At 45.5% G+C, this 24,953-nt stretch overlaps 1 protein-coding gene across 2 annotated transcripts in view; it reads left to right on the top strand.

Annotated features, from left to right (window-relative positions):
• LOC135920896 (zinc finger protein 883-like) overlaps positions 1–24,953 on the top strand; it is a 59,971-nt gene that overhangs the window by 13,394 nt on the left and 21,624 nt on the right. For both annotated transcript variants that reach the window (XM_065455156.1, XM_065455155.2), the window contains 2 exons: positions 2,199–2,575; positions 14,975–15,337. In XM_065455156.1, the coding sequence (XP_065311228.1) occupies positions 2,210–2,575; positions 14,975–15,337 (729 nt within the window). In that variant the 5' untranslated portion in view covers positions 2,199–2,209. The remainder of the gene's footprint in view (positions 1–2,198; positions 2,576–14,974; positions 15,338–24,953) is intronic.

Genomic DNA, 24,953 nt, shown 5'->3' with positions numbered 1-24,953 from the left:
CCTAGTTTGTCACATGTGCTGAAAACATCATTTTTGTTCTGATCATCAGTTTCTAGGGGTGTGCTAATATTCAGAACTTTCAAATAACGAATCGAATAGTGTTCTATTCGATTCGGTCTTCAAATCGAGTAGTCACTATTCATAGGTGTCAGTACTTTGTTGATACCTTTTTAATATTTCAAAATGTTAACTGCGCACAATTAAAGATAAAATTGGAGCAAAAGTATAGTAAATTTTCATCCCCTCGCGCATTGTACAGGCATAAAATGTGAGAACTTGTGTAGCGGCACAGGCTACGTTGCTTAGGTACCCATACTTTACAGGCTATATGGCGATCATTCCCACTCTGATGAGTACTGTGTATGCAATGAAGCTACTTGTCTGCTCCTAATGCTCCATTTAGTGCTTTTATTAAACAATGGTTCATAACGTACCATGGAATGGCAGAAACATGCTAACTTTTAGAATACCAGGATGTGACATCATTTTATATTAATTGTGACAATGGCTGTTCATTATTGTGAAACTATTCCAGGTTCGATTTGATTCTGGCATTATTTGTTTCAGTCTCAGAAATCGCTATTCGCACGCTCCTGTCAGTTTCTGTGGGAAACAATGCACATATGTGTGCACTGTTGTACGTAATGTACACACTTTTTATAATGCCATTGCATTTTTAATAAGCGCCTGTCCCCTCTTCTGCTGCTGTCTCATTTTTTTTCCCACTTTTATAACTACGAAGGAGGTATCTGCATATGTGTTGTTTCAGTGCTAACAAAATCTAAATAATTTGTCTGGCACACATATTAAAGGTTGTTTAAATGTTCAGCGTTAATTAAATGGTTTTACTATGTTGGCTGCATGATGTCGACATGATTATGGAAACTATTCAGTGTGTACACTTCATTGGACTAGTTGGTGATAGTGACAACCATGAAATACAGTTTAATGCTAGCTGAAAAAAAAATAAGAGAAAACTGTGGCACAACGAATACAATCTATATTTTGCCAATGTTCAGCCTAACATTGTCATTATCTGTTTAACACAATTTCTGGTGTGCTGTCATTTATTCGCCATGTGTATAAAAAGTAGGGTATTGTGGGAGCTTCTGTAGTTCAACACACTTTTGATTTTTTCTGCGCTTATATTGTCCCACTAAATGAGCACTGTATAGGCATATCCAGAAAGCATCCAGCTGATTTTTCATTACATTGTGAAAATGCCAGTGTTTGCTATTAGGGCTTTGCAGTCACATCCACTCTTATGAGTGCAAATTTTGTTTGGATTGCTAAAGTCTACTGCAGTAAGCACGAAACGCTATTGTTTATGATTGAAGCCACTCCCAATACCTAATTTACACATTCCATGGGAACTAGGTAGCAGCATACAATCTACACAGTTACAGGCATCATCGTTATGAGCAGTACAAGAATTGCAGATATATAACAATAGGTATGGCCTCTTATCTACCTGATCATATGTGAGACTAGGCCCTGGTTTTCTTTTTGTTGCTTTATATGTGGGCATTCTTAATTTATTTTAGTCACAACAAAGTTTCGTCACTCACTCACTCCCTGCCTACGTTCTTGTCACAATGAGGCTCTCCTGAAGCCCTGATAATCAAGGATGTCTTGTGTTCAGCTTTACTCCTATTCTGGCTTTGTGCACACAGTGCGTGCTTACAGGAACAAAAAAAATGTGATGTTGGCTTCAATGGAAGCCTGTCAACAAGATTTGCATGATTGTGCATATGAAAAGATGCTTGAAACTATTGTCTTAGAAGAAAGCATGTTTTGTGCAACTGTTGCGTCCCTGGAAGCAGTTTTGTAGTATGGACATGAATAATGTTGAAGGGATATTGATTAAAATATTAGAGTTAAAAGCCCCGCAGGGAATACAAAAGTCATGAGAAAGAGTGCTTTTGTCTCTATGACAATTTGGATGGCATGTGTGTCAATCAAAAGAGTGAGCCGTAACCTTTTTCGGTTTGTGGTGACCGTCAATTTGTGTTTACTGGAGATAAATGCTGACATTTGTCACCATGATATGAACCGTTAGCTCTTGAAAGTATTGGTAAGAGTGCTGAACAGTGACTCTAGTTATGACTGCATCAGCGTATTCCACTGTGGGGCGAGTGGTGCACACACTGTTGCCGCTGCTTGTGCTGCTTGACTGAGACTCTTTGCTGAATGTGCAGTGCCCTGGAGCATGTCTGGCCAGCCAAGCCCACAGACCCTGCTGGCTCAGATATCGGCCAGTGTGCTAGTCAAGAATGAAGGCCAAGATGATGGTGAAATTCTGGTTCACGAAGTGGCGCCTGATGATGTGATTCCCGGTGAAGTGGTACCTGATGAGGCCCTTGAAGTGGCTGCAGAGGTGATGGAAGCCGCATCAAGTGAGCTGGAAGCAACCGATGCTGTCGAGACCATCTTGGTGCCCGACGAGGACATGGAGGAAGTTGAGTTTCATGGCACGGTGGTGCAGGCGGTCGAAGAAGTGCAGCAGGACATCACAGCGGCAGAGGTGATGGCTTCTGCAGGAGTGACTGTGGACGACGCCACCGTCCTTTGTAAGGTAGGTCAACTGGTGCTCGCCAGCGGTTAATTGTGACCACGTAACATCTGTACTGGGTCATGAAGAACTTCTTGCTCTTCTTGCTCTGGCTGCTAAAGGAAAGAAGTTAAAAAAAAATGCTGGTTCAGGAAATGCAAAAAAAAAAAAAATCAAGGATGAAGTAAGCTGAACAGGCACCACTACTAACTATTATTGTTTGGTAGAAGGACACGTGCAATTGAACCAACCTATAACAGTATTCAGGCACCAAAAAAGTTGCATTGATAGAACCAATAACTCTCTTAAATGGGTTGTACGGAAAAAGAAAAAAAAAAAGGAGAGACTGAGGGGACCAATATCAAACATTTTTATTAGAGGGAAAGAAGTACAGTCGAACCCACTTATAAAATTACTCGGATATAACAATGAGCAGCCCGAGCACCTTGAACGTTTGTGTGTTCTATGGTAAATTGAACGTGCCTGCTATATTGGTTCCGCGTGGCGTTATCAGTTATATCAAATAATTCTGGCTACTGTGTGTCTGTTCCAAGAGGTAAAAGAATAAAAAAAATTCTGGAAAAGAAAGGCGCTAGCCACCGCACATTGCTGCATGCGCTGTGCCCTCTGCACGCTGCCCGGCACACATGCTGCACCTCCGTCCCATCTCCCCGTCTGTTTCGAAGGTGGCAAAGGTGTCCCGGGCGGCTCGCACATTTTTTCCAGGATGTTGCATTCTTCTTTCTTTCAGCACAGATGCCCAGTAGCCAGGTTTAATTATTATAACTGATAGTGTGGCATGGAACGTTGTTGTAAGCAGTTTATTTTACTCTAAACCACACAAATTTTTGTGGTGCTGTCGCTGTTCATTGATATATCCAATATGTTATTAAACTGGTACCGTCTGTGAAAAAAGGTTTGCAGAAAATTGCAGCCAGTAATCTTGCAGCATCTAATCAGTGATAATAACATACCTGCCAACTTGTGCACTGCAAGATTTGTAAAATTCCGCAGACACAACAGGAGGATGAGGTGGGGGAGAGGCTTTACCTGAGTGTACTTTTTGTGGGATACATAAGCACTTTAATAATGATGATGTACCATTAGAGTTAGTGCAGAAGCAGCAACAAACTTCAAGCAGCGCAGGCTGACAAGCAACATTTAGAAGAGCTATGAATTGGGCTAGTTGGTGCGTATTCATTTTTCTTGCGCTATTAAAATATTAAAGTAAATATTATTTTGTGTACATCAGGCCCAAGTGCTAATAACGTCCCGCATTTTTTACGGGTAGACCAATTTGTCTACAAGATTGCAGGAGCCAGACTCGGAGCGCGGATCCTCACATGAGCTGTTTCAAATGAGCTATGCACTACAGTACTGGTACAGCTTTTTGGAAAAATGGCACCATCGGAGAAGACTTCAAGGCAAGTGTGCAAGATTCTTCAAGCGAAAACCTGGAGGCAAATACGTTTCTTCAGGCACCACATTGTTGCTGTCTGTGAGTTGACACTGGACCCTCGGCATACAAGAACAATGACCAGGTGTTTATATTATTCAGGTGAAGAAAAAGCACAAGTGCTGTGGAAATTGTATTTCATAGCCCTGCCAAGGAAGAAAAAATGTAGTACGGCCGAGAAAAATAGTGTGATCAACCTCGCAAGGCAAGATCTTCCTCGTCAAGTCCTACAAGCTGTACAGAAAGGACCTAAATACGCAGTTCAGCCAAAAGTGACACCAACAGAGTATTTGGCAATTGCGTGAAGCATTGCCCACGGGGCTCCAGAGCAAGGAAAGGTTGAGTGAATAAAAGAAGCCGTAAGAGCAGGGGAAAGGAAGGAGTTTCATTACCATAGAACAATTGGTACAAGAAAGGTTGTGATGTTTCTGAAAAATGAGAACCTCGGGCTTCTACTGTCAGACAAAACAAGCGCCTTCGTAATATTTAATGCCGAAGATTGCAAAACCTTGGCCATGCAAGCTATGTTGAAGAACTTTGAAAAGAGCAGTTTAGAAAGAAATAAAATAGGGCAGCCAAAGGAAAAGGCAGAGAAGGAATGCCATGATACGGAACTCGCAGAACCAGAAAAGGACCTCAAAGAATGCAAGACATTGACTACAGTATTTGGTCATTCTTTTTGGTCAAGACCTATAAAGAGGGTCAACCATTCAGAACAAGAGCTGAAGATAAAGGAAGCTGTCAACATGCCCTTGCTAATCATTTCAAAACCTGGCTCTCAGTCCTCTCAGTCGGTGACCTGTTCAAACTCGCAGCAAGTTCTTGATTTCCTAAATAAGTCTCCGCTGAAACCACAGAACTATATTATAACATACCGAAGGAAAAGACACTGAAGACAGTTGAAGATTGTGTCAAGACATTTGCAAATGTACTGTGGACAGCTTTTTGTACCTCCTGAGAACGTACCTAGACTCTGCTTTAATCGAATAATAGGGGGATATTTTTGTCCAGAAAGAAGGAATTGCTATTGGATCATGCTTAGCACCTGTGATGTTGGATTATTTCTTGTAGCTGGAGACAGATGACTTGCTCAAGGTCACTAGTGTAATCCGGTGCTTCCGCCATGTAGATGAGTATCTTGTATGCACTGAGTATAGCAAGCTTAGCGCTACTACCATCAAGGGAATGTTAAACATGTTCCAGGAGGCACACGATGGGCTCTCTCTTATGCATGAGCTACCAAAAGATTCGAGAATACAATTCCTTGACCTAAATATAAGTCTAGGACATGGTCACACATGTTGGTCATATAAAACGAGAGGAGAAAAAGAAATCTTACGCTAAGACTTGAGCCATTCAAAGGTTATTAAAGGGAAGCTGAAGAGTCTGTCGAATTCAATAAGATGCTCATATACGGATGTGGGAACCTTATAAACCATGTAGGTAAATTTTTTTTTTTCAATTATTAGCGACGTAATCGTTGGTTAAAATTGCGCTGTAGCTCCGCCCCCTGTCGAATGCCGCGCGCTGCTGCTGACGGCGACGATGCGAGTGGAGACCGGAAACCGCGGTGTTGTGATGTCAACGCTAGTGTTTCGTTCCTTCGCAGCCTCTGCGACCGTGCCTGACCGTGCTTGTTTCTGCGTGCGTGCCATCGTAATCTGCTTCGATCAACCCTGCATTCCTTTGTTGGTGCGTCTGCGTGTATGTAGAGTGGTAGTCAACGTGTGCAGCATCAACTGAAGTGGTGGGCCGATCATGCTGGCTTTCTGTGCAGCCTACGGTTGCATGAACACCAGCGACCGCGACGATGTTGTCTTCCATTACTTCCCACAAGCCAAGAAGCTTTTAACGAAGTGGGAGGGTGCTGTGAAGCGAAAGAATTTCAAGCCCTCAAGAACAACAGTGCTGTGCTCCAACCACTTCCGTGACGACAATTATCACCAGAATTTATCATTAATGCGTGCGTTGGGTTTGCCAGTCAAGTCGGCTCGTTTAAGGCCCGGCGCAGTGCCGTCAGTGTTCGCGTACACAAGATCGGAGCAACGAAAACAAAGACTGCACGAGTGCGGACTGACTGATGATAACTGGTGTTGGAAGGCCTTATGAATATATGAACTTGCGCAAACCTGGATTTTGATTTACTGCGAGCTCCTTCGTGTTAGCACGCTCAACGGAAGGTGCACGTTTATCTCCCGCCCTTGACGCAGGTTTCATCGCAAAGCGCCGCGAATTTTCTATTTGCACGTGTGTTGTAAAACAGCCTGCATGCAGCTACCATAACGCAGTGCGAATGTAGAGTTTGCATGTGCTGGAAAGACGGCGCACGCCAGGACGCTACGCTCCCCCCTTCTCTCGCACACAGCGAGAAACTGACCGTCTCACGTAGCCGGCGAAATTCGCCGCCTTTACGACTTCAGTTCCGAGTAGTGTGTGGATGGCGCACAGATGAAGGTCACTACACGTACTGCATGAACCGGGAAGCTTTTCACGCGTTTAAACTGTCTTTGTAGATTGCCGACAGCTTTGGAAAGCGCACAAATGCCAACGATCGCATCCCCGCTTACGTTCCACGAGGAGGCATGCAGGAACACAACACTACAGTTGTTTGACCGGAAACGAGCTCACTAGATCGGCGAGATCACTAGATCGCTTTGCAAAAAACATACGCACCAAAGAGCATTTCCAACACGAGGAGATCCCAAGACTTCGCTTTCGTTCGCGTCGAAAGCACTGCTCGCACCAGCATCGTTTGCTTCTTCGAGAGGCCGGCTCTTCGCAATCGGCTCGTACATGTAGGGAGTAGCGCCGAACTCCTCAGAAAAACGCAGTCTCTCTAAATTTTCCATTACTGTCTCAGAAGAACAGCACCAAACTACCTGGCACCGCGCTTCATGTGTAGCGGCAGCGGTCGGTTTGGACGAACATTAGTGTTGACGTCACGAGGCGCCCGACCAATCACAGGCAGAAACAAGATGCGTGAGCTGGGCGTGTCTGCTGCTGCACTTTTCGTCGAAATAAAATATATTTGCGCTTTCTTTCGCTCAATTTCGATACGATATTTGAATTCGGAGGGTTGAACACCATTATGTACAGATGTTCACTCATTTTTCCTGGAAAATCTTTCAGGTTCCCTTTAAAAGTGGAATAGCAGAATCGGTTATCGAACAGGCAATTAAGACGTCTTGCTTTCACGCAGTCGCAGGTAGCCTGAGCACACAGATTAATAGACTAAACAAAAGTGGATACCCTGACAACATGATAGTGCAAATTGAGGAGAAAATGTTAATGCAAATCACTCACTTAAAAAAGTGTGACAAAAATAAGCGAGCCGTCATTGTCCCTTATGTCCCCAACCTGTCACACTGCTTTAAGAAGATGGCTGAAAGGCACAGTGTAACAGTGCCTTTTCAGCACCAATCAACCTAAGAGGGCTATGCAAGAAAGTGAACTCAGACAACGAGAATGCGCAGGGAACATGAAGTGTAAAACAAACGCAAAAATGCATAGTCTGCAAAAGTAATGTGGTGTACAGGATTCCGCTTAAATGTGGCAAGGTATACATGGGCCAGGTGGGACGATGTCTGAACGACAGGCTTAGAGAACATCGTTACATATGCGAACAAACAGCCATATCCAGAATTCTGGCCATGCATCATAGAACATGCAAATGTGCAGCTTACTTCTTCCACACAACAGTTGTCTCCAAAGAAAAAGATAATATGACTAGGGAAATCCGAGAAGCTTTAGCAATAGAACAAGAAAACGACAAATGTGTGAGCACACCTTCAGTCCTGCGTACTAAAACTGAAATCACCCAAGCAAGGAATGCATACACACACAGAACGCACTGACAGAATAATAATAGAACTTGAGAACGTGATCTGATGGAATCTGCTATAACCATAGTTCACTCAGTTGCAATGCGTCATCGTGTGCTTTATAAATTGCGGTATGATCTGACAATAAACCAGTTGGTAGTTTGTGCTCCCCTGTGTCACCTCGTGTCCGCTTCACATCCAGTGTTCATTTTGTCCTACAGTACTAAGTGCAAGAAAAATGACAAGCCATACATTATTTTAGATGATGGCAACTTTTTCAAAGACTTTGCTATTCCTGAATAGACTTGTTTTAGGAACTTGTCTGGATAAATTTGTTTGAAGCAACTTCCTCTCTGGCAAATGCGATCTTGGGCTGCCACCATCAGAATTTTTCTTGTATGGATATCTTTTTTTGTATTGTGCCACTTCAAATTTCAACACCTCATTTTTCATGGAACTTGACTCAGTGTTAGTAAAATCATAGAATAACCCTAAATTCGTAAATGTTACGAGAAATTCGGGAGTGTTGGCAGGTATGCTGTATTTTCATGCTTTAAAGGACCACAGAAATGTACCCGATACATGGTCAAACCCTTTTCTCTATACAGTCGAATCTCGTTAATTCGAACTTCCGGTTTAATCGAGCTGGCACCGTGGTGCCGTCAGAGTTATGTGTGCTCCAGTGGGCGAAAATGTCCAGTAATTTGAACATGCAAGCATTTACGACAGTTAGTTCGAACATACCATGCTCCGACAATGCTCTCAGCAGTGCGCCAAATCACGCAGCGGCGCCTCCGACCAGCATTTCTGTGACCCCACCATAGAGGAAAGGCTTACCAGAAACCCCTCAATGCTGCGTGTGAAAAGAAGAAAAGAAAACCGTGGCAGAAATTTCGCCCTCTCTCACATGGCAAGGTCGCTGTTTCTGCGTCTTGCCTTAATGTTCCAGCTATGCTAGCGGCAAGACGCGCCACAGGAGGGATTGGTCCTGGGCCGATTTTTCATGGCTCACCGTGGGAAACTGGCATCATGCGTACCTGCTTGACTGCTCTATTCGTACTTGCGTCTCATTCAGCCGGACCGCTTGTTTTGCACTATCGTCTCCTCGCGTCAACTCTCACTCGCACTTGTTTCGGCTGGCTAGGTTGGTTTCATTTACGCTTGTTTTTTTACCATGACATGTCTAAACTGAGAGGTCCTGATGGAAAGGTTGTTGGAGACAGTGCGCCATATCCGATTCTGTATGACAAGACTGACCTTGAAGGCAAGGACGCGAAGGCGACACCCAGTACCTCATTCTCCTTGTGTTTTGAATGCGGTGTCGCCGCAACAGAAGGGAGCACATCAACGTGATGTTGATCAGTGGCAATGACTTCGTCGTTTTGATAAGACATGACTGGCGTTAAGAATGCAGGACGAAGAAGGTAAACACAGCACCGATCTGCCAGCAGACGAAAAAAAAAAAAAATGAAGGATGCTTGAGCTTCGCCTTTAAGAGTGGAAGATGATAGCATTCAAAGATCCTTGACTGCTTCTCACGTTTCCCAGCAACTGGAGTGTATGTAACCGTAATGTTTACCGGAAAACACCCACAATGAATCCCCGTAACCAAATTTTCTGGCCCCCTATGGATGGATGGATGAACGGACAAACGAACGGACGGACAGACGGATGGATGCATGCAGTAAGCGTCCCCTTTGGAAACGGGGTGGTGGGTTGTGCCACCAAGCTCTTGCTATTATGCTGCCTAATGTCCTACCTAGGTAAGACAAAAGAAATGAAAAAGGCACCCACAATGAATTCCCATAAGCAAATTTAGCGCCCTATAACCCCCTATAGCGAATTTGCTTTTGTACGTCTCCGTTTTTTGTCGTTTCCCTACTTTTCTTTCACCAATCTTCCAATCGCCTTTACTAATCACTATTGCGGACATGTTTATTTTTCCACTGCTCTCGCTGAACCCAAGGGCTTCAAGGAGGCCAGTGGCGCCTGAATTGACCGCTGGGCATATATCTTCACATTCCAATAAAACATGCTCCATCGTTTCCCTAGCTTTACCGCAGCAAGCACATGCTTCTTGTTCATCTTATGTCTCGCTTTATAGGTCCGTGTTCCAAGACATCCTGATCTCGCTTCGAAGAGTAATGAATGAGCTTCCCTTTGAGTTATCATAAATTGTTTCTTTCCTGCTTTCATTTTTTCCTCTTAAGTAGTTACTCATGGCAGGTTTCTTTTCCATTGCCACCACCCATGAGATTATTTCAGTCTCTCTGATTCACCGTTCGATGTTGTTTGTTGCTGTGTTGCCCGCCCCACAGGCCGCATACTTGCTGGTAAGCTTCCTAGTTCTTTTCCTACACTGTGAATCAATGTTTTCCCTGTACAAATACCTCAACACTCTCCCAGCTCATTTACTTTCTTCTGTATTCCTGTCATTTTTCATAATAAATTTTACTGTGAGTTTCTCTCACTGCAAAACAAGTCCAGCCCATATCACCCTGCACAGCTTCATTTGTAGTATTCCTGTGAGCGCCCAATGCAAGGCATCCCACTGACCTTTGGTTCCCTCGAGTCCTGATTGTACCCCTGATTTCAAGCAAACAACCGCATTTCCAAAAGTAAGTCCTGGAACCATTACACCTTCCCACATTCGCCGTTCATGGGGCTTAGCGCCATCTGTGTGATAGGGAACACACAAATCTTCGCTTAGGACGATCCTGGCAAACAAAGCAGTGATATTTCACAATGCCAACAAGTTCGGGCTGAAGTGGAAAGCGGCAAAAGAAGGACAGCATGAGAAGTTAGAAAAAGTTCTCGTCAAGTGGGCCTTGTGGCATTGCGTATGGGCATCAACAATATTCAGGCATCGAACGGGTGGCTGGATCACTTTAAAAAATGAAACAGGATTGTGTACAGCCGCTCCTGCAGACAAAGCACTTCCGTGGACGCTTCGGCGGTGAACGAGTGGATGCAGCCGTTGCTGGAGATAATTGCTGCATACAAGCCCTGCAACGTTTTCAACGCAGATGAGAGTGGTATTTTTTACCATATGCAGCCCGAGCAAACCCTTGCGTTTAAGGGTGACAGCTATCATGGCGGCAAGCGTAGTAAAGAGCATGTGACGGCACTATTCTGTGCTAACGAGAATGGTTCCGAGAGGCTGCCCATGCTCGTTGGAAAGTTTGCAAAGCCACAGTGCTTTAAGAACTTGGAAGACGCTGCCATGCAGCTACAACTTCAACAAAAAGGTGTGGATGACGTCTTCACTCTTCAGCAATATGACAAAATGGGTGCCAAGGCGAGGAGAATATTGCTTTTCGTGGACAACGCACCGTGCCACCCACCCGATACATCCAGCCTGGTTGTTTTCTTTTCTGCTCAACTGCACAAGCCGGCTGCAGCTGCTGGATGCCGCATCATTAAGTGTGTTAAGCAAGGGTACTGGAAGCGGTTAGTGCAGCATCGGTTGGCGGCTATGGAGTGCAGCGAGTCGGAAAAAAAGATTACTGTGCTCAACGCCATTCATTTTATTGCCAGTTTGTGGAACGCAGTGTCACGAAGCACAATCGCTAACTCGTTCAAGCACTGTGGCTTTAAGCGAGAGACTGCCTCCTCTGCTGGGGGCGCAACAACCTCGATGCCGCTCGAGGCTTCGACGGCGACGATTTCGAGGGTTTAAACCTCACCACGACCTTTGCCGAGTATGTGGAGGCCGACAACAACTTTGCGATCTGCGGCGAGGTGTCGCTGGATGATGCCATCGAGGAGGCTTTGCCTAGTGCCGACACCACAGATGCTATGCCTGTACCTACCACGTTCGCTGAGGTGCTACGACACATCCGGAACTTCATCTGTTCATGCTACGCCGCAGAGGACCTCCTTTTGGACGTTGCCCAGCTCGAGCGAAAGCTCTTGCTTCATGGATCAAACAAGGTCCAAAAGAAACTTACCGACTTTTTTTAATGTTCACGCTGGCTGGCAGGAATCGTGGCAGAGTATGTTACTGGTTTACATTGAAGTTTCTCGTAAATACGTTGCGTGAAATAGGTAGTACATTTGTAGGCATAATTTATGTTCAGATTTTACGACGCCTGCATTTTATGACTTTTTCACGGTCCCAAGAAAGTCGTATAATCGGGGTTCCACTGTATTATTTGTATTCTTTTACCAGAGGAATTTCCTGGCCCTGCATTTCCACTGTCTGTTCACTCTTTTCATGGAATACCACAACACCTGATTTTCTAATGCTAAATTTCAAACCTAAATTCTCGCCTTCCTGTCCACAGATATTAGCCAGACGTTGAAATCACTTTGGTTGTTAGCTAGCAACACAATGTTGTCCACATAAAATAAACCTGGAAGCTGCTGCTCTACTACTGTACCCGCCTGCTTGTGAGATTAAATCCGATATTACTTCCTTCTAGTGCCCTCTTCATCCTTGTCATGTACATCATAAGCATCATTGGGGACAAAGATCATCCCTGCCGCAGTCCCTCGTTGATATCAACTGCCTCCTTGTTCCTCATCCCTTCCCATTCAATGCAAACGGTATTTTCTAGGTAAATCTCTCTCAAAAGCTGTAGACAATCGTCGCCTAAGTCTTCCCGTTCCAGAATATCCCACAAAATGTTGCAGTCTGTGTTGTCATATGCTCCTGGAATCTCTAAAAAGGCCATATACCAGAACGGTCTGCTTTCTACTCTCAATATTCTAATACACCCCCTAAAACAGCAACAACGCGACTAGCAAGTCGCCAGCCTACTTCTAGTGGAAGCCTGCAATTGAAGTGGATACCATCTCATTCAAAACCACCACACCTTCTCACTTCCCTGTTTAATTTGACAACCTCGAAACCTTTCTCTCGGCTGATTTTCCATATCCCCTCATTAGCAGGCACTACAGCACCGTGCACGCCACGACTGCACTTGAGGGGACAGCTCGTGCAAGTCGTCTACCCCCTTCACCAAGCGCTGGGTAGTGGCGTAGCAGAGGCAATCGCCATCTGGAGATATGGACGCAAGGAACTGGGTGCGCCACTCCATGGCCTCCAAGATACTCACGCGTCGGCATGCGCCAATGGCGGACGCTGTGGCTGATCTTTGAATGGTAGAAACGCTGGAAAAGGTGTTTCTTTGAGTCTTCGCATGACAGAATTATGTTTTCTTGTACAGTCAAATTACAATCCAACGTTATCATGTCTGCAGGTTGTGTGTAAGTCGTGTACTTCACAATGTCTCTACGTATTTTAGCTTGAGAAATTCAATTAGTCCAGTAACTTTCTTGCGCCACATGGAGGGCCTAGGTATGGGTGTTTTTTTTTTTTTGCCAAAATGACGATGGACATTGACGCCAGATTTTCTGTGACGTGGGGCCCTTAATGCTGTTGCATTAAAACACGCGAAAATGCGGAGGGAAGCAGCAGGGGAGGCCCAGTCTGGCCTCGGCAACTCCGCTGCTCCAGTGGCAGTAGGTGGCAGAGGTAGTTAGTGTCATCCAGGAAGCTGGCGGGGAAGCAAATCCGCTTCCCTCCCACCCTTCCTCGCAAGTACGCTTTCCTTGCCCTCCCTCTGAACTCCCTAATCTTCGACGGTCTCCGCGCCGGTACCACCAGCCCCGCCGGCCTGGCGCCCGCGTAGCCTGCCCCTTGAAGTTTCGTTTTCTTCTGTTATCGGGAAGCGAGCCTTGGCTGGCATGGTCATGGTCCTTGCTTGCTGTGTGCTTGTGTGCCACGATATTTCACGACTCGCACTGTTCGTGTGTGATGCTATGGTGCTCGAATACATCAAAAACAAGTCCTTCTTTTAATTCGAACAAATTTTCGGGCCCCTTCGAGTTCGAATTATCGAGAGTTGACTGTATATAATTTGCCTCTAAAATACCTTGAGCAAGTGTATATCTGCTGTTTAGTCAAATTCTGGTCTCCTTGAATCTTTACTCAAACTTGCAGGACACAGCAATGTGAACAGCGGTAGCATCGGCTTTATCTTCTGAATAATCGTCATTTAAAATGCCAGTTACTGCAATTGCTCTTGTTGGCTGTCACTCGTGTTTTCGATCATGCATGTTTCTGTAAATGTAAAACAGTTGCGCTGGTGCACGGTTAGCTTAGAATTCATTCTCTAGAGCACTGCATAAAACAACTTACAGTTCATCCTGTATGTTGAGCTAATTATAAAGAAAAAAAATGCGCAAATTGAAAGAAGCATTTTCCATCAGAATGGATTGTGTCAAACAACCATTCTGTGCAGTGCGTATAGTGAAATGTAGACTCTTCCTAGTAAATGCACATGAAATTGGAAGCATATATGTTGAGGTCCATTTGATTGAACTGCACAATGAAAAGAATGTGTGCCACAAAACCCTGGAACAACCAGCACAGCATTCTATGAAATTGAAATGCAAGGCTCTTCAACTGCGAAGATTTTCTTTCGAGAAGCCTGTATGGGTTTCCTTTGTAGCGCTTAGCTACGTTTGGGTGGATGTTTAATTACATCTCTCCACCTTGTGGGTTTCCGCAGAACTACTACGTCAAACTCTTGCCTTTGCTTCTGAGTTGTTGATAAATTCGACTTCGCCCTGCCATCTGCTAGCCGCCTGGTTAGCTCAGGTTGTAGAGCGGCTGCGCCGAGAAGGTGGTGGCCGTGGGTTCGAGTCCCGGACCAGGACGGATTTTTCTTCAACTGTGATGCTTTTCCTTCGAGGAACCCATATGGGTTTCATTTGTAGCACTTAGCTACGTTTGGGTGGATGTCTCATTTTCCCTTTATTGATTACTTCTCTCCACCTTGTGAGTTTCCACAGAACTAGTATGTCAATCCCCTGCACAAATTTGTGCAGAAATAGGGCTAAGGCTGGTTGTATATGTTGATCAAAACATACTACTGTTGCAACAAGAAAGGTGTGGAAGGTGCCAGTAGCAAATTTCAATTAGTGAGATAGTGCTTTATTTGGCATTACAAGCTTGTTTACATTACATGTTGTGGCAGTACATGTTGGTTTACGAAACTTGCCTCCTGAGGTGTGATTCAAATGTTGTGGTGAATGATTAGGGCATGTGGAAAAACAGCATGCACTGGCAACAAGCCTGCTTCTGTTGCTTAGCAAAGACTGTGCAAGTGGCATCAGTGCAGTGAGCTGTGATTTCAGGTGGAGCCCTGTGAGAAGAGCAGCGAGATCTGGGTGCTTGGTGACATCATAACAGTGGATGAGCAGGCACACTGCATCCTGGCCGAGCACGTTGCAGCCGGTGCCAGCAGCACGGACACTGAGGCCCTGCTGGGGGGCCCCAAGCATGCCTGCGTCGACTGTGGCAAGGAGTTCACGACGGTGTTCCACCTCCGCCGGCACCGGCGCATTCACACTGGCGAGCGGCCCTACCCGTGCAAGGTGTGTGGGCAGTGCTTCCGGCACAGCACCTCGCTCAAGGTGCACATGCGCCGGCACACTGGGGAGGAGCCCTTCCAGTGCACTGTCTGCTCGAAGACCTTCAAGGATCCAGCCAACTTCAAGGTGAGGCACGTCGTCTTTATTAATATAGTACTGCATCATGCCAGTTAAACATGCTGTACATAAGGGTTGGTTATGAACCCCATTATTAAAAAAAAAATTATGTTGATCACATTCCCCAGCTACGTGTAAACGCCACACAATTTTAATATGTTGATGGCACTGCACTAATACTAACTTGAAAACCACATTCAGAAGTCGTAACATTACTTCCACAAGACGCAAGCAATATTGATTGTTTGAATGCAAATAATGTATACTGAAACCCTCATAAAACTGTTTATCTACACCTGTTCATTCACTCACATGCTACTACTCGGTGTTCACAGTGCTCATGCATGTGTCTCTGTTTCATTCTGTTCTGTTAAACAGAACAGAACGAATGGTTGGAATGAGAGCATTGTGGACTACATTGATGAAAATGAGCATGCTTTCATTTTATAAACAAAGAATTAAATTTTTAGTTTTTCCTTTGTAGCTTCAAAGGCAAATGTAGCTTCAGGAACCCTTGTCAGGTGTTGTATGCTCCTGTGCTCTTCTTTAACTGCATTCAGAAAAGTAAAGTTTAAAAGGTGTTACGGAGTGACAAGATAAAGGCAATTGCTGGGAGCATGACGATGAAGGCCAGTCTAGTTGCCAGCCATCTTGCCTGTGTGAACATTTCACCTCTAAGCAGTGCGAGTGGGGGCATGACCCAGTACAGTTAGCATATTTCAGCTGAATTTTAAAGGGAAATTAACAGAAAATATCATGTCAACCTAGGTTGTTCATCTAGAAGTCTATCGTCATTTTCTGTGTGAAAATGTGTCGCTTTATTGCATAGAAAATTGCCATCAAACCTACTGCTGCTGCTCGTCAATTTGTATTGCCCCTGCCAAAATGGAGGAGTTGACATAATCTCCATGTGACCTTCCTCTATGGCGCTCTCTGTCAATTGGCCAGTGCTGAAGTTACAGGAGAGGCACCATAGTCCACAACAGGATGTGCGACTCTGACTTTTCCTTTTCGTTATTTTCTAGCTTAGAAAATCTCTGTTCCCACTGTAGATGATGAATTTATTATTACAGAAGCCTAATATTTCAATCTAGCTTGAGGTAATATTTTCCTTTGGTGTATGTTTCAAATGCTTTATAGCTAAACATAGCAGCCGACACACCACACATTGTTTCGCACCCTATCACAAGAAAAAAAATGTACATGTACTTGTAAAGCCTCTACAGCAATTTGCTGGCGTAAAAGGAGCATGCAAGTGTATTGGAGTATAGATGAAAAGTCAAGTGCTAGTGATTGTGATCTGTGGAAGATGTACCATCTCATGATCTTATTGGATTGTTATGTAACAAGGGGCATGCATCAGCAGTAAGACACAGTTGCTGAAAATGTTTTGTTCTTGCCAGAAGTGATGCCCACAGGGTCAAATGAATCAGTTTAAAAATCATTATGCATTCTTATATATGTGTATTAGTTATTTGTTGGGAAGGAAGGGCTTGATTAATAGTGGGTAAAATAAGGAGCAAAGTCCGCCCTTTTGAATTCTACACGAGTACCCGACAACCAGTACACGGATTTTAATATATACTTAAAAGGAAGAGGTCTGGACACCGACCAAAATGGCTTAAAATAGTTATTTACGTTTCGGTTCGCCCATGGGAGCCTTGTTTACAATGAAACAAGCGGCGGAGCTGGCGCCCCTTTTTATGTGTATCTCAAAACATGACTAAGGCACCTAGCATACACAGGCGGCAGATTGCCTTTGTTGCGATTAAGAGTGTGCGCCGTGGTTTGGATGATTAGAGACTCAAGGTAAAGATGCGAAGAACGATTTCGTTCCTTGGCAATCATGCGAGATTTCTCCCAGTTAATCGTATGTGATGTAGTTGCGCAGTGTTCGGCCAAGGCATTCGATGCAACATGTCGTTTTTGGACGTCATTCATGTGCTGCTTAAGTCTTGCTTTGAAGTTGCTGGTTTCACCAACGTAGCCATACCGACAGTCCGCACACGGAATGACATACACCACGCCTGGGAACTTGTCCTTTTCCAAAGAGTCTTTCGCATGCACGAGCTCATGTCTAAGTTTCCGGGAGGGCACGTGCGCAGTCTGCACGTCATATGACCGCAGGATTTTAATATAGTATTTTAGATTAACCAACTTGTTTCTGTGGAGAGAAAGTGCCCAGGAACTCGCCATGTTTATATTTTCGGCCCTTGGGAATGGAATGTAATCCTTTTTAGATTTTTATTGAAAAAATGTTTGTTAGCCCTGAGGAGAAAAACATGACACCATGGGCAGTAAGGTGCACTGCCACCCACCTTTAGTTTTTCCACGTTTACTTGCTTACGAACCCTTGAGTGCAGCGAAACTGTAATTTGTAAATCTAGCCCCGATTTGGGGGAGTTGTGACCTACGTTGGTTGGCACTTAGCTATTGCCTCTTTGGTGCCTCTTGTTGGGGACCATAGTAAATTTTGGTTACACACTCCGAGTTGTGGAGTGCTGGCTCTGGGAGCATGCTACTGGAAGTATTTTTAAAAATGAGCTTAGTAGAAACAAGTAGAATGTTCTTAGAGTTACCTTCCCTAGCTGTAGAGGCCTCGACCATTGACTCCCTCTTTATTCCTTGTACGATTCCAGTAGCATGCTTTGATGAGAATCCCTCTGTTGTTTGTGTTGCTGCAGGCAGGAGTGTGCAGTTCTTACAGCTGATGGCTGCCCTGAGGGGCAGTGTGTGTTTACAGTGCCTGCATTTGGCAAGGGGACATTGAATAACCACGCAAAACAAGAATGTGCAAGCAAACTAAATCCTGATTTGTGCACAGAGATAATGTGGGTGAGATGCACCAAATAAATTGCAGGGCAGGCTGCATAAAGCTGACAACCGAGTTTATTCCTGGATGAACATATCATAAAGCTATGCGACGTCCCATTTCAGAGGTTCCCCGGGCCTCTTATTCTCTCTGGCCCTTGAGCGGCATGCTCTCTGGCCCTTGAGCGGCATGCTGTGTCAGTGTGTTACTGTGCAAGTTGCACGAACAGTGTTTTGCGTTCCTCCATTGAATATATGCAGTGCCTCAGTATGTTATCGTTTGAGGTGAAATGCTGGTGTTCCTTTACTTTTGTAGTGCCATTGCTTCCAAAGGAGACTTGCTTGTTGCAGGTTTTTGTATGACCATTGTTTCCTTATCTTCTGTTTGCGTCAACCTTGCCTCTCCAATTCTTCTCAATTCGTGTCTCGACTGCTGTCATGCAACAGTCGTTCTCTGTGGTGTTTCCACATGCTTTAATCTTGCGGACATACCTGGTATACATTTTTTCCCAAAACACTGCTCAAGGGGCCTTGGGTCTACATTTTGTTGATTCTGTACTCACTTGCCCAGATTGAGTCACTTTTGTAAAGACTAGGTATGTTCTTTTAAAGAGATTATGGGTCATCTTCCTTCCCTCTTACTCACAATTTCTTGTAGTGTGAGCCATAGGAGGTTGAATTTTGTGCTGAATTTATCTCCAGTCATTAGTTTTGCTGTAATGCAGCTGGTCATTCAGGTGCTCTGTAGGCATGCAAAAGTTTCTCATATGTTACCTGGGGTCATTCCTGCTCTCAAGCTTGGATTGATTGAGCTCTTGAATGTCCCTACAAAATTTTCAGCAGCGCCATCTGTCACTCGATGATTCATTGATGAAAAAAGATTTTTTTTTTTTGCCTTTGCCACAAAGTCACAAAACTGAATGTGAACTGGCTGCTGTTGTCGTCCACCATTCTCCTTGCAAATATTGTGTAAAACACTTTGACAACTACTGCTGATGTGGTTGCATTACTTCCTGCCATCAAAAGAAGAAGTGTTCTCCCATGGAACAGTCCCATGAAATCAGCAGTAGCTTGGAATGTGCTTTTTAGGATATTCCCACAAGTAAAACAGTACCCGAGGATCTTCCTTTTTAAGGCAAAAGCCTTAGGTGTCTGTTGGAACGCGCTGCTAGGCTGAGCTAAAGTATAAGCAACCACCCGTCTCAAACAACAACTGAACTTTTATTCACTCCAAAGCTCATGAAGAAAAGTCCCATTGTTCCTCGCGCATGCGCTCTTGGCATTACGCATGGAAGCGCCATTTCACGGCGCTACATTACTCCCCCCCCCCACTCCCTAGTGAATGGGTCAACAATGAGCTGCAGTTCATAAGTTCATTCGCAACAAAGGTCTTGTGTGCCGTCCACTCCATGTGAACCTTTCGACGACTGGTTGGGCCGGTTCAGTCTGGTCTGCTGGTAGTCCTTGTGGCTGTGGAGCTTGAGATGATGCATGCACTTCACTGTTTCTGTCCATGTGCGCTGGTACTGCGCGGTCTAGCGAAACCATGTCGTGACGGCCACTTCGGTCGATCGTGATGTGCTTTTCTCCTCGTTTCACCACCTTGAATGGCCCATCGTACGGGGGCTGGAGTGGACGCTGTACGGTGTCGTGGCTCACAAACATGTGAGAGCAAGAGGAGAGATCACTGTGGACGTGGACAAGCCGTGGTGCCGGCAGACGTGGAGGGACAGCGCGTAGCTTGCTCACAATGTCCCGCAGTCGCAGCGCATAATCGTTGTTGGCCTAGGCGTTTGCGTTTTTACTGTCAGCAACAAACTCCCCCGGAAGGCGAAGTGTTGTGCAGTATACGAGTTCAGTCGAGCGGCAGCCAGTGTCCGCTTTCACAGCCGTCCTAATTCCCAGTAAAACCAGTGGTAGCGCCTCTACCCAACTGCGACTTGAAGTCGCCGTCAGGCTAGTCTTCAGTTGGCGATGGAACCTTTCCACCATACCGTTGCTGATGGGATGGTAGGCCATTGTTCTGATGCGCATGATTCCTGGGAGCTGCGTGATGTTCCCGAATAGGGCAGACTCGAATTGCGTTCTGCAATCCGTTGTTCCTGTTGATGGAACTCCGAATCGCGCTACCCAATGGTAGATGAATGCGGGGGCCACAGTATCGGCAGTCATATCTGGGATGGAGACTGCCTCTGGCCACCGCGTGATGCGGTCAACGCAAGTTAGTAAGTAATTTTGCCCTTGGCAATAAGGCAATGGTCCCACAAGGTCCAAATGCACATGGGAAGATTGAGTGTCCGGCTCGGGGAAGGATCCTAAGGGGGTCACAGTATGGCTCTGCACTTTGGAGCGCTGATACGATAGCTACTCCTGTGTCCAACGTCGGACATCCCGGTTTATTCTGGGCCACACGAACCTAGCTGTGCACAACTGTTGAGTGGCTCCCAGATGCGAGAAGAATCCCCAGATGCGAGAAGCCGTGCAGCAATTCATAAATGTTGCGGCAAAGATCGGGGGGCACAAACGGCCTGGCCCTACCTGTGGAAATGTCACAGCGTACAGATCCTGTCGGTCCATCCACCCATTGCAGCTTCAAGGCGCTGGTTGTGGACTTCGGTAGGTGTTTCAACTTCCTGTCGCTGCGTTGAGCCGTCGTTAGTGCGGTGAAGTCGATGCCGCTTGGTAGGCTGATGGCGTTCACTGGACTGCGCGAAAGAGCATCTGCCGCTGCATTGTCCTTCCCGCTGACATGGATGGCATTTATCCGTCATGAATTCTGCGATGTATGACATTTGGCGGAGCTCTCGTGCCATGTGTGCACCCATATCCGGCTGATCACGCGCACTGCGTAGGTCATCAGCTTGTGATCCACGAGTACAGAGTTCTCGCCCTTCTACACAGTGATGGAAATGTCGTATAGCAGTGTATATGGCCAGGAGCTTCTCACCAAAAGTGCTGTACTGTCGTTTGGACGGACTCAATTTTCTGGAGAAGAAGGAAATCGGTCGCCACCTTCCGCTCGACTTCTGCTGCAATACGGCTCCAATAGCTGCGTCGGAGGCGTCTACCATTGCGCATTGTAGAACACCGGGCTGCGGGTATGCGAGCAGAGCAGCATTTGCGAGAGCCTCCTTAATATGTAGGAACGCTTCTACGGCTTGGTCGTTCCACTGAATGGCGCTTGCATTAGTTCCTGATGCTGCTACAGTGCAGTCCACTTATAACGATACCACATATAACGATACATCGGTTATAACGATGGGTCGACATGAGAGTGTCATTTGATGCATTAGGTCTATGGGGAAAAAAACCATTTATAACGATAGGTTATTCACAGCATATCAGATATAACGATCAAAATTTTGTCGTCTGGATGGCTTTTTCTGCGCAAAATAATCGGTAACATTTGTGTTGCTTAGTTCCCTGAAACGAGCGATGTCGAGACGAGGCGATGTTTACTTCCGTAAGTTTGTATCTGCCGCCATTACCACGCTGCGTGTCCCAACGTTACTAGGCGCGCCCCGCCCCGCCTGTGCACCGGAGAGTACCTGAGTAGGCGCAGCGCGCCACAAGAAGGTGCTACAGTGCAGTCCACTTATAACGATACCACATATAACGATATATTGGTTATAACGATGGGTCGACATGAGAGTGTCATTTTATGCATTAGGTCTATGGGGGAAAAAACATTTATAACAGCTACCGGTGGGCCCAGTAGCTGCGCGACAGTGCAGTCTACTAATCCGCTGCTTTTCATGATGCAGGTGTTTGCTCTCGCCGTCCGCCTACTTCTAACCGTTCCACCGTCTGCCTCATGTGGATCTGTGCCTTCCGCGAACCTGCCCTACCACAATCAACACATCTCGGATCAACCCGCAACGTCATCAGAGCTGCATGCGCCATTACTGCCATCAGTCTACCGCATCTCGGATCATCAGTGGACAACCCCATCGCCAGGAACATCATCCGCTGCTGCTACAAAACGCGTGCGCTCATCGCCACCACTCTGTGGGCCCGGTAGCTGCGCGACAGTGCAGTCTACTAATCCGCTGCTTTTCATGATGCAGGTGTTTGCTCTCGCCGTCCGCCTACTTCTAACCGTTCCACCGTCTGCCTCATGTGGATCTGTGCCTTCCGCGAACCTGCCCTACCACAATCAACACATCTCGGATCAACCCGCAACGTCATCAGAGCTGCATGCGCCATTACTGCCATCAGTCTACCGCATCTCGGATCATCAGTGGACAACCCCATCGCCAGGAACATCATCCGCTGCTGCTACAAAACGCGTGCGCTCATCGCCACCACTCTGTGGGCCCGGTAGCTGCGCGACAGTGCAGTCTACTAATCCGCTGCTTTTCATGATGCAGGTTGGTGATAAATTTTCTCTGTTCGCTAAAAAAAGTAGTAACCTTTTCCTGATGCAGCTACCGAGCCCTCAGTGCTGTGCCTGTATTGTTGCCGAATGTTCGCATGTTATTCGTATTCTATTGCTATTGTCGGGTGACGTAGAAACTAACCCAGGCCCCGACCGTTTCGCCACAGTACTTGCCGAGCTCCAGAAACTAACTGCCGGGCAAACCGCGTTATTGTCTGATTTACAAGACATTAAACAACAGCTGAAAACTACTGACACAACATTGGCCGACCTAACCAAACGCATGGACGCTCTGGAATCCCACTACACTACCCTTTCTGCTCTCCACTCTGAAATAGGCACCCTGAAAACTTTAACAACCGAACTTACCTGCAAGGTCGACAAACTGGAAGCACGAGTGGACGACGCAGAAAATCGCTCCCGTCGTAACAATCTCATTTTTTACAATGTTCCGGACACTAACCCCGCTGAAACCTTTGCAGACTCTGAACAAACCGTCATTCGCCATTGCTCTCAACAACTAGGCTTTGACATCGACCCTCATTTAATAGAGCGTGCTCACCGTCTCGGGCGTCACTCATCTAATCGTACTAGGCCTATCATAGTAAAATTCACATCGTCCAAAACTAAAGAAAGCATTCTATCATGTGGTTATAAACTTAAAGGCACGAACTACAGCATTGGTGAAGACTTTTCCGCTTCTGTCCGTAACACTCGCAAAAATCTTGTAGCCTATGCCAGATCGGTATCCGATAAGTTCTCCCTGCGCTTCAAAACTTTGCACATTGGTCCGAAACGCTACACATTCGATGAAGCTTCACAAACAGTAAAAGAAGTGAAATAGCAATCATCTCACCGTCAATCGACAGGCCTTTCTAAGCATGTTCAACAACAAGCACTTTCATTGTCAGCTATTTTTTCTAACGTGCGCAGCTTCATTTCAAAACGCGACATTATTTCAAATATCGTCTCATCTTCCGCCAGCAACCTACTAATCTTGACGGAAACGTGGCTAAACAGCGACATCTGTGATAGTGAAGTCCTTGCCGACCTGCCTAATTTCCGTGTCTTCCGCAAGGATCGCCCAGATAGGAGGGGAGGGGGAGTACTGATTGCAACCAGACATGAACTATCATGTACAACCATTAATATTTCATCAGACATAGAAATGTTATGGGTCTTATGTCACGCTTCACCTCAATCCGTTTTGATTGGCGTTTGCTACAGGCCTCCTAACAGTCCGGATTTCCCCACAAAACTGAATAATGCAATAAATGAAATTAAAACGAAGCATCCAAACACCTGTACTCTTTTATTTGGAGACTTCAATTTCCCGAGTATTGATTGGCATAATCTAACTACCACAGGTAACAGAGATGCTAACGAATTTCTTGATGTTTGCCTTAATTTTAATCTTGTTCAAATTATATCGGAGCCAACCCGTGTAACTGAGGACTGCGCTAACATTCTCGACCTAATATTAACGGATAATCCGGAATACGTTCATTCCATCACGCATCTACCAGGCGTCAGCGATCACCAAGTCATACAAGCCGACTTCACCATTAAACCATTTTCACGGACAACTAGCAAACGTACCATCCGGCTTTATGATAAAGGAAACTATACTGCCATAAATAATGAACTTCGCACATTCTTACCCCGTTTTCAGTCTGACTTTAATCAAAGAACTATCCACGATAACTGGCACTTGTTTAAGACAAAAATTGAAGGTTTGGTTGACAGGTTTATTCCGAGCATAATTATAAGAACTAACCCCCTAAACCCTTGGTTCACAAACTCACTAAAACGCCTTGAAAACAAAAAGGAGCGTCTTTTTCGTTCAGCCAAGTTGCGGCCTAGTCAGAACGCTTGGGACAAGTATTATGCAGCGGAAAAAACTTACCTACAAAATGTGCGAGAAGCCAAGCACTCTTTCTTTCATTATGACCTGCCAAACATGTTGTCTACTAACCCCCGTAGGTTCTGGCAAGTCATTAATCCCCAGAATACACGCACAATTTCCCTCACCGATGCATCAGGTGAAACTATCCGTGAATCCGAATGCGCCAACATTTTTAACGCAGCGTTTTCATCCGCGTTTACTAATGAAATCGATCCGGTTGTTTCTTCAAACCTCGCAATTATTCAGGATACAATGCCTTCGCTTGTATTTTCTTCAGAAGGGATTTTGTCCCTAATAGAAAACTTAAAGCTTTCATCCTCTGCTGGCATTGACAACATCAACGCTAAGATTCTGCAGAACACCAAAGATACATGTTCATCCCTGTTGTGCATGTTATTCACTCAGTCACTCCTCACAGGCCAACTGCCCAAAGAATGGAAACAAGGGAAGGTCGTTCCAGTCCACAAATCAGGTAACAAGAACTCGCCTCTAAATTACCGTCCCATTTCTCTAACTAGTATTCCCTGCAA

This window comes from Dermacentor albipictus, chromosome 1 (genome assembly GCF_038994185.2).
Source record: "Dermacentor albipictus isolate Rhodes 1998 colony chromosome 1, USDA_Dalb.pri_finalv2, whole genome shotgun sequence".
Lineage (NCBI taxonomy): Eukaryota > Metazoa > Arthropoda > Arachnida > Ixodida > Ixodidae > Dermacentor > Dermacentor albipictus.
This window is presented reverse-complemented; position numbering and strand designations above follow the sequence as displayed.